The 15604-nt window shown below is 37.5% G+C and overlaps 1 protein-coding gene across 2 annotated transcripts in view; it reads right to left on the bottom strand.

The window, feature by feature from the left end:
* KLHDC1 (kelch domain containing 1) overlaps positions 1–13236 on the bottom strand; it is a 41732-nt gene extending 28496 nt beyond the window's left edge. For both annotated transcript variants that reach the window (XM_031453671.2, XM_031453672.2), the window contains exons 1-4: positions 13066–13236; positions 1868–1938; positions 1275–1392; positions 715–833 (exon numbers count right to left, since the gene is read on the bottom strand). In XM_031453671.2, coding sequence (XP_031309531.1) covers positions 715–833; positions 1275–1392; positions 1868–1938; positions 13066–13161 — 404 coding nt within the window. In that variant the 5' untranslated portion in view covers positions 13162–13236. The remainder of the gene's footprint in view (positions 1–714; positions 834–1274; positions 1393–1867; positions 1939–13065) is intronic.
* Positions 13237–15604: the final 2368 nt, after the last annotated feature.

The raw sequence follows: 15604 nt of genomic DNA, 5'->3' as shown, positions 1-15604 counted from the left end.
GGTATACTGCTGAGTAAAAGAATTGGCAGGATGCAGAAGAGTGTACAGAGTGTGCTGACATTTGTGTAAGGAGCAGGCAGAAAAGAGCAATATGTATAAACATCCATCCCCCCATATGTTTGTATGTATTTGCTTCTATCTGCATAAAGTAACACTGATGGAAGCTGTTTCCAAACTTGCCTGCATCTTGGAATCACCCAAGAAGCTTTAAAAAGTCATACCCCCAGTGACTGTAATTTAATTAGTCTGGGTATCACCTGGGCTCCAGAGCTTTCAAAAGATTCCCAGATTATTCCTATGGCAGACAAATTTGGGAACCACTGCTATAAGAATATAAAAGATATTAGTAAAAGTAGCTATTTGTGCTTGTGTGGGGTGGGAACAGGGTGATGGGGACAGGAGTGGGAGCCAGACTTTTCATTGTGTACTTTTTAATATGGTTTTGATTTTTTAACCATGTGACTATATTAACTATTCAGAAAATTAAATTAAATAATAGAGTAATTTAACAAAAAACCAAATGCTTGCTTCCACCATGTTTATTTTTATGACATGGCTCTTATCCAGGGTTCAAAACTGCCCTCACCACCAGTGTCAAAACAAGTTTGTAACTATATCTTGAAAAAAATTCAGATTTTTCAAGCTTTCTCAATTTTGGTCACAAGCTATCATCTTTCCCTGAGTGCAGTTAATGAGATGATTTTGATGCATTACCTGTCTTCATATACCCAGCAGGAAAGTTTATCACGTGGTGTGGGTGGCTGACCTTCAAAACTGGTGATTTTTTCCCAAACGTAGGTTCCATCTCTTGCTCTCAGATTAACAAAATAAAGCTTTTAAAAGAGGAGAACACCATTAGCAGACAGGGCATCGGAAAATTAAATATATGTCAGAGGGATATGTGATCCAAAAATTAATAATATTACTTTTTTTCTAATTAAAAGGTAAAAAGTTTTAAATTGTAGAGTTAATGAAAATGAGACCATCTTTTAGAAGCAAAAATAATTTATAAAACATACTGAAATGGATCTTTCTCCATCACATTCTTGCCCTATGGATATCAGCTAAGTGTGTAGCTCGGTCTGAAGCAGAAAGACACGACAGAGGAGAGGGCACAACTGCTGCATTTCACTCTATCTTGAAAACCTTTTCATCATAAACTCAAGCTTTTGTACAGATGTCTTCTTATTAAAGTATTTGTAAACTTGTGAGATGAAGTGATACATTAAACATTACATTTTTCTGCACTCCTGAATTGAAAAAAAAAAAATTACTCGATTGCTGTATCCTTTGTCATCATATCCTCCAAAAACGTACAGCTTTCCATTAATGCAGGCACCGCAGCTTCCTGACATGGAGGTAGGGAGCTCTCCTTCCATGAGGTGCATGGTCCTGCAGCAAGAATAACATGGAATTCCGTAACTCTCCAGGTAGGCAAATTATAATTCACTTTGAGCTCCATGAGTACTTTTTCCATGAAAGTTGTCACTGGCAATTACAATTAAAAGGTAATAGCAGCCAATACTGTAAAAACTGTAAGAAGACCCACGGTAAAGATTTTTCAACCTACTGGGAAAAAAAAAATCACAGAGTCTTCATGTCTCATCAGAACTGGGAATCAGTTAGTAGAACAAAGTCTTTAGAGACAGCCTTAGCCTTGAGAGGAATGGTAAAAGGACAAACAATGGAGAGACAAAGGGAGCTGGGGAAAGGAAGAGCCAGAGAGATTAAAGCATTAAAAGACAAGAAAAGAGAGAGAGTACAATGTTGTAGTATGTTCTTAGTATGGTCTCAAATTCCCTGTAGTCTATGAAAACATTTATAAAAGATATTTAGATCAGACATTCTGCAATTTAAAATTACTTACCACAACCCACTATCAATATCATAGGTCCAAATCTCATCATTAGGCAAATACACTTCATTGTCTTCAATAGACTAAAAACATAGAATACATAAAATTATGTTTATTAATTACAAGCAACAACTAAATAGTTCCTCAGGATGGGAAAACTGCAATGAAAATAGTACAAAACAAAAAACCATCCACAGCCTCAAAGACGTTTTTTTCAACAGAAATTAAGGTAGATCAAAAGAGAAGGGGAAGAGAGACATTTTCCAAGAGGAAGTGGGCAAACAATAAGGGTTTAGAATTCAAAATAGCAAGTACATGAGTCTCAAGAAGACTCAGGGCAGTTAAACCTGAGGAAGGGATTTCAAGTAAGGGAAAATAGCAAAATAATAATATTAGAGCAGAATATTGAAGACTATGACTCCAGGAAGAAAAGGAATGTCAGAAAAGGGCAGTAAGTTTGGGGTGAAGGGAAGGCATTAAGAAAGGAAATTTTTATGAAGTATAATTAAGACTACTGTGTCATATACCTTGACTCACTGAATATATTTTTTGAGTGCCTACTATGTCCAAGGCATAGTGTTCATTAAATATAGAATCTAAGGATCGAGATAAATTTAGCTAGTCAAAATGACAACTAGGAATCGGAGTAATTTCTGAAGAAGCTGATAACATAAATAGAATAGTACATTCTGACATTTATGATGAAAAGAGAAATAAGAATAGAATAACAACTTTCTTTATGTTTAAAAACTTAGGGGTTAAAATAAATGCTTACACAAATCTGTCGTGATTACTTAGAATCTATAAAATAACACAAAAATAGCTAGTTTTAAAATACATCAGTTTAAGTACCACAATAAAGGTATTAAAAAAAAAAAAGACATGGGGGAGGCTGTAGCTCAGTGGTAGAGCACATGCCTAGCATGCACGAGGTCCTGGGTTCAATCCCCAGTACCGCCATTAAAATAAATTAATTAATTAAAGCTAATTACCTCCCCCTGTTTAAAAAAAAAAGATGTCAGTTTAAGAATTTCTAAGAGTGTATAATGCATAAATTATTAACATGCTAAGAAAACTTAAGTAATTTTCTCACTGCTATATTAGTTTAATTTTTAAAATAGTATATTGACTACCAGGTCCATCTGTGTCTGTATCTCTCTTTTTCCCCACTCTCTCTCTCTCACACACACACTGCAGAAAACCATTCTATTAATTCTAAGGAAACTTCCACTCATGTCTGACTGAGGAAATCATATTCGATGGCTAAGTAAGTAAATAATTTTAAGAAGGGAAGTTAATTGTATGAGTCTAAGGTTTAATGGCATCAGGCTCTAGAAGCCTCATGGCGCACACCTTTTACAACAGAAATAGTCTGGAAATAGATTTTGTCACTATTCTGCTTAGGTCCCTTCAATGCTTCCCTATTGCTCTCAGGATAGTCTACAATCCTTATGGTTCTGGGCTATACCGGACCTGTTATCCCTCCAAAGTTCTTGCCTTTCACTCATTATGCTCCTGTCTTCTTTCAGTTTCTAAACCCATGAAAGTTCCTTGCTGCAGTAAGACCTTCATCTATGTTCTTCTCTCTTCTTGGAATGCTCTCCCAGTATCTGCCTGGCTAATTACTCTTTCTTTGGGAATCACTTTAAATGTTACTTCTCTAATCTCCCAGAATAAGGTTAAGGGATTAAGGTCCCTGTTAAATACTCTCATAAGCCCTGTCCTTCCCCTTCCAAGTCCTTAGTCTGATACCCAGCTACCACCACCACCATGGTATATGCTTTATGAGTGCATAGATAGTGTTTATTTTGTTGTAATTCTGTTCCCAGAATCTAGCATAGTGACTTGCACATAAAAGGCATGTATTTGTGGATTGAGTGAGTGAATGGGTACATCAATATTACCTGTTAAACTGAATGCATGCTCATCTCATGAAAAGAAAAGTCCCTTTCACTAATCTTTAAAAGGGGTATTGCAAAAACACAAATGAAACATAGAACTGAAAAATTTGGACCTAGTTCCTTCTTACTTTCTAAGCAATTTTACTCCTAAATTATCCCTTCTTTCCTCCATCATCCATTTTTCCTTCTCTACTAGATCATTCTTATCAGTACCTAAACATTCCTTGATATTACTCATCTTTTTAAAAACAAAAAAACTCTTCCATAACCCCTTCTCTTATTTTCTGTGCCCTTCACAACAAAACTTCCATACTGAGTTAACTGTAGTGGAAGTCTCCATTACTGCACCTCTCATTACCTCACTAATCCAGACTAATCAACCCAGATTCATTTCACTAGAATTGCTCTTGTCAAGGTCACCCTAAAAAAGAGAATTAGTGAACTGATTCATTCAGAAACACAGCCCAGAGAGATGGAATATATAAAAAAGAAGTTCAGAGACATGGAGGAGGAGAGAGAACTAAGTCTAACCAGAATCACACTAGGGTGTAATAGAGAGAACGAGGGTGAGGCAGTATTTGAAGAGACAAAGCCTGAGAGTTTTTCAAGATTGTTGGAAGTCATCAATCCTGAGATCTAGGAAGTCCTAACAAGTTCCAAGCAGGATAAATAAATAGAAATCCATACCTACATACATCATAATAAAACTATATACCAAAGAAAAAGATACATTCTTTAAAACTGCTGGAGAAAAGACAGATCACCTTCAAATGAATGAAAACTAATGACTGACTTCTCATTAGCCACAACGCAAGACTAAATAAAATTAGCCAATGTGCTTAATGATAGTAGCTGTCCACCTGGAATTCTATACCAAGTGACATGATCTTTTAAGAATCAAGGAAAGAAATTTTCAAACAAAAGTTGAGACAGCTGGCCAGTAACAGACAATCCCTTAAAGAAATTCTAAAAGATGTAGTCCAAAAGAAAAATGATCAAAATTAAACATCTGAAATGCAACAAGCAATATTACAACAAGATACTGGTAAAGTGTGTGGGTAAATTTAAACATATAAAAAATATGGCTAGCCTTTTTTTGATGCCTAATTTGAGGTGGGGAGAACAGGATAGGACTAACTAGGGGGAAAGGATGATCAGACTTAAAAGTTCCTAAAGTACTAGAACCCTATGGAAAGAAGTAAAATCATTAACTTTGAATTCTCTGAAAGATTCATACTGAAATAGAGTAGCCACCAGATGACAAGAAATAAATCATCTAATTTCTATACAAAGAAAAAAAATGGAAAGAAACAGAAAACTCCTCAAACAATCCTCAAAATGAGAAAGTTAATGAAAGAGGAGGAGGAGAAATGGAAAGCAGCAAACATAAAACACATTTGATGAAAAAATATTTCAGAATTACATTAAGAAGAAATAAGCTGAACTCTCCAGATAAAGTCAGACTGGATAAAAATAAGATCCAGTTATTTTCAGGTTATAAGACACATATCTAAAATATACAGATACACAAAGTTTCCATCAGAGAGTGGGAAAAGATATGCCATGCAAATACTAGCCAAATAAAGCTAGTGTAGCTGTATTATCACTAGCAAAATAGATTTCAAGGCAAATAACATTACTACAGATAAAGAGGATCATTACAAAATAATGAAGTGTTTGATTAACTGGAAAGGTATAAGAATTCTAAATTCATATACACCCAAAAACGTAGTCTTAAGTCTCAGAAAGAATGAATTGAGCATCCAACTTCAGAAGTTCAAGAAGTGACAGCACAATAAACCCATAAAGTGTAGGAGGAAATAAAAAGGAATAGACATTAATGAAAAAAAAAATACGATAGAGAGAATCAAGTAAACCAAAAGCTAGTGTTTCTGAAGGCTACAAAACGTCTGTCAAGATTACTCAAGGGGGCGGGGAAGGAAGTGAAGCATCACTTGACAATTTTAGGAATGGAAAGGGGGCCTTATCTATAGTTACTACAGAGATTAAAATAGTTTTATGAGCAATTTGAGTTTATGCCAATGAACTTTAAAACCTAAATGAAATAGACTCCTGGGGCTGGAGGGGGCAGTGAGGGAAATAAGAATAATCCCGTAACTTTAAAGAGATTGAATTGGAGGTCTAAAACCTCCCCCGCAAAGTACCGGGCCCAGATGGCTCTACAGATGAGTTTTTCTAAACATTCAAAGAACAAGTAATTCAATCTTCAAAAAAAATCTATTCCAGGACATAAAAGAAGGAAGACTACCCAATCCACTTATGCAAAGATGTAAAATGCCTTTAAAACTAATTAGCAAACAGGATCTAGTGATGTATAAAAAAAAAAAGTATTACACTAACTTGAGCTTAATCCAAGGAATGGAACACTGGTTTAATATTACAAAATTACTTATATAAATCATCACATTAAGAGATTAAAGGAGAAAAAATATGATTAGCTCTGTATGACACACAAAAAAGTCACTCTCCAAAATTCAACATTCATTCAGTGAAAACTGGATAGAAGGGAACATCCCTAATTTGAAAAAGGCCATCTACAAATAAACAAGTAGAACCCTAAAGCAAATATCAAACTTAATGGTTAATAGTTGAAAACAATCCCTCTGAGATTAGAAGCAAGGAAAAATAAAAAAGGTTTCTGTTTAACACTGTACTTTAGGTCCACCAGTATAGTAAAGAAAAGGAAAGAAAAAAGGAATAAAGATTAAGATGGAAGAAACAAAACTGTCATCACTTTTAGATTATGTGACTACATAGAAAATAAAAAAGATAATTAACAGATAAATTATGAGAATTAATGTAAGTTGAGAAAGCTTACCATAATCAAAAATATTCAAAAGTCAACTGTATTTCAAAACACTAGCAACAATCAAGAAATTTTATTGTTAAAAAATTAACAATAAAAATACAAACAACCTAAGAATAAACTCAACAAAACATGTACAAGATTCCTAAGAAGAGACTAAAAAACTTTATTGAAAGACATCACAAAGTCCTTAATAGAGAGATATACTATATACTTGGATTTGAAGTCTCAGTTTCATGTCTATCACCCTTTAATGATCTAAAGATTGAGTAGAAAAACATAAAATCCCAATAGAGTAGTTTATTTGACAATCTGATTCTAAAGTTTATACAAATAAGGAAGCACTGTAGAAAACAATTTGGCTGTTCCTCTGGAAGTTCAATGTAGAGTAGCCATATGACCCAGCAATTTCACTCCTAGGTACCCAATAGAATTGAAAATAGGGGCTCAGATACTAATCTTCATATCTGCATTATTCACAACACACAAGGTGCCAACAACCCAAGTGTCCCAACAACAGATGAATGGATAAACAAAATGTGGTATATGCATACAATGTAATCTTATTCACCTTAAAAAAGGATGAAGTGCTGATACATACTGCAACATAGATGAAGCTTGAAAACATCATGCAAAATAAGCCTGACTCAAAAAGACAAACATTGTGTGATTCCATTTATATGAAACCTCTAGAAAAAGGCAAATTCATAAAGACAGAAATATTAGAAGTTACCAGGCATGGTGTGGGGGTGGAGGATGGGGGTGGGGGGCTGGGGGTTGGGGTAGGAGGGGTGCCCAGTGGGAAGCAGGGAGGGAGAGTTACTGCGTAACAGGAACAGAGTTTCTGTTTGGAGTAATAAAGAGTTATGGAACTAGGTAGTGGTAACATTGTACACCATTGTGAATGTAATTAATGCCACCAGATTGTATACTAACCTGGTTAAAATGGAAAATTGTTTTATATATTTTACTCTAATTAAAAAATAGTAAAGAATAAGTATATAAAAGAACAAACAGCCCTAAACAGTATTCTTGAAGAACAAGAACAAGAATGGGGATGACGCTTTCCCCACCCAACATTTATACTTCTAGTAAAGCTGTTGTCATTTAGATATTGTGGTTCTGTCACAAGAATATACAAACAGACCAAAAGGACAGAATAAAGAACCAAGAAACAGATCACACATACATGAAAACTTCAATGTGTGGCAGACTGAGTTTGCATGTTAGCAGGGAAAGAGGGGGGACTATTTAACATGACACAAGAACAACTGGTTATTCATATTGAAAATACAATGAAATCGGATCCCTACATTAAACCAACCAACCAAACAACAAATTTCAAATTAAAAATAAAAATTAAAACATAGAAGGCAAAACTGAAAATTATTTAGAAGACAATATAGGAGACTTTATGATCTCCACATTAGGAAAGATTTCTTAAGATGCAGGAAGCACAAAACATCAAGGAAAAGACTGAAATCAAAACTAAGACCTGTTCTTTGATAACTATGTAAGTTTAAAAAGCTAAAGATCTAACCTGTTCTTAGAAGCAATAATTAGTACATGTATGTAAACTACAAAAATGTGCAGTATACTGTATATATGTATTCACATGCAATATAATGTGTATGTGCAGTCAGACTGTAATAATTCTACCTGATAAAACTGAAAAAGGAGGGGGAAAAACTAAGACCTGTTGAACAAAAGACAATCATCAAGAAAGTACAAAGATAAATTACAAACTGAGAAGACATATTTAACTCATACAACTATATAAAGAATTTCTGTAAGTCAGTAATAAAAAGACAACTCAACAGACAAATGAGCAAAAGACATAAACCAGCGTATTTGCAGAAAAGGAAACACTAATAGTCAATAAAGCTATCAAAAGACACTCAATTTTATTAGAAATCAAGGAAAGCAAACAAAAACCACAGTGAAATAATACCATGTCACACTCACTGGGTTGGCAAAAAATTTAAGGCCAGATGGTATCAAATGTTGTCAAGGATGTGGAGCAAGGAGGAGGCTGGTGGGAGTGTAAATTGATACAAACATTTTGGCAACACTGACATTTCCAAGTAAATCTGGAGTTGTGTGTACCAAGTGACCCAGCAGTCCATTCCTTGGTATGTGTACTGGAGAGTGTACACGCCCTTCTGCATGTATAATAGGAGACATGTTCCAAGAATGCTCAATGTAGCACTGATTACAATTCCAAAAACACCCCCTGAAACATTCAATAGTGGAACAGATAAGAAATTGCACTAAATTCACACAATAGACTATTATATTATACAGGACACACATAGAATGAATGAATCTAGGGATGATTTTCAAAATATTTAATAACTGGGCAGCACAGAAACTGACCAAGCAGAATGAACATCAAAGTAAACACAGGTACAGCTATCTGAGTGCATACCAGCTGAATACAAGCAATGTCTGAATCTAAAAAACACAATGTTAACTAAAAGAATTAAGTCATGAAAGAAACACATGCTATGATTCAAAAACCAAATAATATATTGTTCAGAAACAGATGCATGTGTGGCAAAACTATAAAGAAAATAGTGATTAACAAGAAATCAAGATAGTGGTACCCTGTGAGGGTGGGAGGAACAACGCAATCAGTGAAGGATAAACAGGAAGCTTCTAAGGTACTGATTCTAGCTGATTTCTTAATCTGGAAGTTAAACATGACAGTTATTTTACATATTCTTTTGTACATACATTTGAAATTTTAAAATTAAAAATTAAAATTTTAAGAAATGAACACTAGGCAGCTCACAGAATCATCAGGGAAGCTGGAGAAACAGCCTCCGATCTACGTAAAGAGGAGCAAGGTCTAAGTCCTTCTTGAGAATAGGTCTGGTGTGCTAACTGCTGCAGGCACTGGTGAGCATCACACTACAGCTTGTAGCACTGCCTTTTCTGCCGGGTACCTTATCCTCCTACAAATCCTACTGCTGGGTAAGAATCCTCTTCAGGTTCTAATTTTTACATCTTTATTCCTGAGTCCAAATCTAGCACAGATAATCTAACCAACAGCATCCAAGCTACTTGCTCACAATCTAGCTGCAAGGGAGGCTGGATAAGTACCTGGCACTCAGGTTCTTTTCTATTGAGCACCTACTATGAGCTATGCCCAATTCTAGACACTGGGGACACAACAGGAAAACAAAATCTCTACCTTTATAGAATATAGATTCTATCGAGGTAGGTGGAAGGTACTCAGAGAACTAAAATAAATACACCAACATGATTCACTCAATGGGGGATACTACGAGAGGAAGGAGATTCAAATTCTGGGCATCTAAAAATACATGTCTTCCACATAACATGGTTGGTGTATGTGTGACCAACTATGAATATATGATGCGGAACTACTAAGTTAAAGAAATACACACTTACAGCTTTAAATACACATTGCTAAATTTCTCTTCAAAAAGGTTACACAAATCTGTGCTCCCATGACCAGTGCATGAATAATTCACTTCCCCATGCTCTTCACAAAAATTCTTTGTAATATTTGCAAACTGGAGAAGAGAAATTTCATTTTTTCAGCTGGATTTCTTTGATTCCTATTTCATTTCTAGTTCTTCTTTTGTAAATTGCTTGTGCATATCAATTGCTCATTTTTCAAGAGCCATTACTTTATTTTTACAGAACCTTTGTCTATCATATATGTTGCAAATACCTTCCTCAGTTTGCCTTCTCATTTTATGGTGTTTAGAAAGCACAGATTTTAATTTTTTAGAACTTTGATCTACCAATATTTTTCCCTTATCGTTTTTTTCCCAATTCATTTTTCTATTCCCAACTCAAGATATTACAAGTATCACACATTTTCTGCTGGTATTGTACAGCTTAATTTGTGAATCCCAAAACTCCACTATCACTATGTTCCAACTGTCTCAGGATCATGTATTGAATAAACACTTGTTTTTCTAGAATTGAAATGTTACTTTTTATATACAAAATAGTCTTACATGCTTGGCTGTTTATGTAGTTTCTTTTCCATTTCATCATACCATCTCAACTAGCATCAAGACCACTGACTTAATTATTACAGTATCATAATATGTTTTAATACCCAGTACTATAAGTCTCCAAACCTTTTCATTTTCTAAATTGATTCTTCTTCCCTTTAAGTCATTATTAAAACAAAAATACACAGTTAAGCAGACTTGTGCAGATACTTTCTATAAGGAAAACTTAAGGGCAAAATGTATTAACATTAATTGTATTATGGAAATAAAACTGTTTATATGATTAAGCCTTAAGAGAAGAGCGTACCATCTGTAAACATGCTAAAACACTGTGCTTCTCCAAATTTTGGAAAAAAACTACTCACAACTTTTAAATGGTTCCTAGTGGCAACACTACATTGTATGAATCTGAGTAATGTGGAAAGGATATGAAAGAACTAGGAGCAAAAGAATATTCTGGCACCAATTAAAATTTACACTTACTTTGTTCAGCATTGCTGCTCTTACTTCCAGAGGTAGGATTATTTTCAGATACAATGTCCTTTAGAATATGTTTAACAATAGAGTAGGAAGTAATTTAGACAGACATATGTGGGCCATTGAAGTTTTAGGATATACGTTTGCCAATATTAATACACACTGTATTAATGAGGAGGAAAATTGTGCTTGAAACATACAATCTGGAATCATCTGACCATTGTTCTTAACTACTGACTACTGGATTACTTCCATATTCCCGTGTCTGTTAGCTGTTCAGAAGGATCTGAATATAACAAATGTTGAAAGGATTCTACATTTTCTCATGATCTGCCATGTCTTCTTTTCTGCCTCCCACTCTCCCTTCCCTTCCACTCATGCCTTAGACATATTTTAAGTGCTGACAATCCCTGGAATTTAAAAAGTAGTAGACTTGATCTAAATCTGTGTGGTACTTGCCGGGGTAGTTCTTATAGCATTTACTCTTTGGATCAATCAGTAGTAGGCAAATAAGTATTTCTATTCACTATCAGCTAGAGACCTGGAATCTTATCAATCACACAATTTTTTTCAAGATTAAAATTAGGTAAAAAATTCAGACATTTCAGTTATGGGCCCAAAAGAAATCTATACTGTCACCAGATACATTACAGAGAACTATTTTAAGTAGATTTTCTTTCATTTAACTTTTACAATATTAAGAATCAATGTAGCATATGATGTTTGACACCTTTACATCTTGAAGCGGCAGAGCTCAAAAACAATCAAAACATTTCTTCTGCATAAACCATCATTATATCGAGACTACTTTTTCGTTCGGACCAAGTGGTGGAAACATTAGACCTTCAGAAAGCAGTCACCTACTTAATGCTAGTTGATCCTAGAAAAAATAGCCTTTGGAAATCCAATATACCTAGGTTGGAATCCGCTGCCCTTGAGGTAAAAATGATCATTAAAATTATTTACTCTTACTGATTCATCTTTCTTATTTTTAAAATGGGGATATTACTTACCTTACAAGATAACGGTAAGGATTATACAAGATTAGGGTTGTGAGATTTCCTAGCACATGCCACGTATAGTAGGCACTCAAATGTGAGTTCTAATTTTCCCATCCTGATACTGAATCAAATTAAAAATAAACACACAAACAAAACAACAAAAACCAACTTGGATCTGAGAATCATTTAACATATATAGTATGCACTTTATTTCAGTGAGCGATTGAGTCATGTTACATCTGTCACGTAATAGTATCGAGTCAGTCAGAAAAATGTACGTTCTACCTCCAGTAGAACTCCAGATGGCTCGCTTTGAAAAAAAAAATCTGTAAACCAAAGGGGTTGTCATATATTTCTTAACTGTTTTCCATCTTTAGAATCTTTGATTTTATTATCCTGATTATAGAAACAAAACAAATATATATATTCAAACCTCCACTGTCATATAAGAATTTTCAAGCATCATACTCTTAAGTATATTGTTGTCAATATAAGTCTGTTCTGAGACTCGAAAAAAAATTCGTAATTACCCATTGGTAAAGGAAGGCCACTAAAATTTACTTAGAAATTCTTAAATGCTTCAGTGTTCCCGATATTTCGGAACTCGCCGCGGGAATAAGGAAATATTTACAAACTAATACAGCACGGCGTCCTCGATGGGCTTTTAAGTCTGCGCAAGCACTGAAAAACGATCATCAGTCGCGCAGTAACTGACTTAGTGCTGGGCCAGCGGGGGTTGTCGGCCAGCCGCGAGGAGAGGGGGACTGGAGAGTGGGAAGAGCCCCGGCGCGGGGCTTAGAAGGCTTTCCCAGTGGAAGCAGCCGCGGGGCGGCGTCAAGCCCTGGCGCGGCGAGCAGAGCGGCCGACGGCGGAGGGGCGGGGCGCGGGGGGCGCCGGGCGCGCCGGGCCGCCCCCGGCCCGGCCCCCGCCTCGGGGCCGAGTGTGGGCGGGCGCTGGGCAGCCGCTCGGCCTCGGCGCGAGTCCGCCCCGTCCCGCCTCTTCCCCTTACCACGTAGCCCCCCCACACGTAGAGGAAGTTTCCGTCCACCACGGCGCAGTGGCCGCTGCGCTCCTCGGCCACGCAGAACAGCTGCGAGTCCGCCATCCGCGCCGTCGCTGGGCCCGGCCGCTGGGCGCGCCGCAGCCCCTGCCCACGGAGCGGCCTCTCCTCCCGCCCGGCTCCTCCACGCACGAACGGAACGCGTCGAGGGTCGAGATTGGTGGGAAGGCGGCACCAGTGCGGCTGCGCCGTCCCGAAGCCCGCCCGGGAAGTCGGCCCCTGGCGGGGTTGCCAGTTAGGGATGCTTGAGGTCTGCGTGGGGAGGGAGGTGCCCTGGCTTCTCCGGAACTGCAGCCCGCTGATTTCATGGCATTTGGGACTGTGTTGTGTGGGCAGCACAACCTCACTGTGTATCTTATCCACTGGCTCAGTGGGCTTCTGGTCCGTGGGCTTGATGCTGCTGTGACTTAAATGAATATATTGATAACATTAATGCTTTGTGAAGAAAATGCCTTTTCTATTCAAACTCCAACAGAGATAGTTCTCCATAAGAAGAGAGAGGGGGAATTAGGAATTTTCTAAAACGTATGCCAGCAAACTACAGCCTGGAGGCCAAATCTTTCCACTACCTGTTTCTGTAGGACTCAAAAGCTAAGAACAGTTCTACATTTTGAATGGTTGAAAAAATTAAAAGAAGAGTGATAGTTCGTCGCTCATGAAAATCGACTCCAGATTTCAGCATTTATACCTTAAGTTTTATTGGCACGCAGCCACCCTAATTCATTTAATTATTGTCTGTGTCTGCTTATGAAAGCCACAGAGTTGAGTAGGCAGAGCTGGGTAGCTGCAACAAAGGTCACATAGTCCCACTGCCGAAACTATTTACTGTCTAGCCTCTTACACAAAAAGCTGGCTGACTTCTGTATAAAATGATGTTACTGAAGTAAAACTAGGGCCAGAAGAGAAGAAAATAATTATACCAGTGTCTATAAATGCTCTTGTCCAGAGTTATCCTTGGAAGAGAATGTGGTGGCCTACCACTCAGAACAAGTTAATTTATTAATTTATTCAGTATACATTTATTAAGTGCCTGCTTGCTGTAGATAGTACTGAGGCTCTGTTAGAAATTGTCTGTAAGAATTAAGTGTTATTGACTCCCTAGAGCCTGGTAGTGATAGACACTAAATAAATACTAAATATGTAGATACTAAATAAATATCTGTTGACTAAACGAATAAACAAAGTGAATTTGAAGATAAGTAAGATATAGTTCTACCACAGGGCCTCCAAAGTCTAGTCAGAGGGAAAGACAGGTAAAGAAATACAAGCAGTGTGGGATGAAAAGTGGCATAGTAGAAATGTAGACGAAATATAGCAGAAAAGGACAAAGGAAATATATGCTCTATTGGGCATGTAGGTGCACAAAGGGAGTTTTATTTATTTTTAAACAAGTTGTGTAAATAGTTCCATATGACTGTAGAATGCCAATAGGGAGCAGCCAAAGATAAAACTGGAATAGTCAATCTTGAAGCCCAATAGTCCTCTCATGCTAAGGAGTCTGAACTTTAACTGTAAGGCCAAAGAGTCTTAAGCAGGGAAGTAAATAATGTAACTTGATTAGAATATTGACTTTGGATTGGCGGTGGAGGGTGGGGATGGTCAGGAGTAAAGGCCGGAAGGTAGACGGCACAAAGGACAGCTCTGGTGCAAAGGTGGGGCTCAAAACCTGAAGTAGCAGCAGTAGTTGTCATCGTTGTTATTAACATATGGAACCTGGTGGCCTTTTGTCCCAGAAACTCCCTTTCTACCTCCAGTGGAATGCCGAAACCCTCTCCAAGATTTCTGTGAGTTCTTGGAAGGCTTATAATCAATCTCATAGTCACCTCTGGCTTTAAACTCCTATTGCTACTGTTACCGAAGGCAAGTTTGTGTGCCCGCCGCACCATGAGGCCAAAACAAACCGAAACGTCAGAATTCGGAGCAAAGAAAAGTTTATTGCAGGACCGAGCAAGGAGTTGAGGGTTTTCTTGGGCATGAACCACCCCGTCCTCCTTGCTCGGCCCTGCAATAAACCTTCCTCTGCTCCAAACTCTGACCTTTCAGTTTGTCTGGCCTCAAGGTGCGATAGGCACATGAACTTGCCTTTGGTTATACTACCGGAATAATTCCATTCACAGCTTTATTGATCTCCCCACGGAGCTTGCTATTTCGCTAAGACCTGAAGCCCGCAACTTAAATAAAAAGCAGGGTAGGTGAGAATAATGGTGATGTGTAGCAGCTTCAAGTGAATGTCGGGGAAACCCTGTGGTGGAACAGAGCAATTGCAGGGCCTTTGTGAATATAAGTACACAAGGGCCCCGTGCTCCGGGAGGAGCCAGATCCGAGTCACGGAAGGTGGAGGGTACCGATGAGAGCGCTGAGGGGCTCAATGAAGCACTCGGGAGAGGGAAACACATTCACAGTTAGACACCAAGGAAGTAAGCTCTCGCTCGTCAGTATCTGAGCAACTGAGCACGGCAGGGTGGTCTTCCTATAGGGTGCGGGGATG

Source organism: Camelus dromedarius, chromosome 5, assembly GCF_036321535.1.
Source record: "Camelus dromedarius isolate mCamDro1 chromosome 5, mCamDro1.pat, whole genome shotgun sequence".
NCBI lineage: Eukaryota > Metazoa > Chordata > Mammalia > Artiodactyla > Camelidae > Camelus > Camelus dromedarius.
Note: the sequence above shows the minus strand (reverse complement) of the source record. Positions and strands in the feature narration are given on the sequence as shown.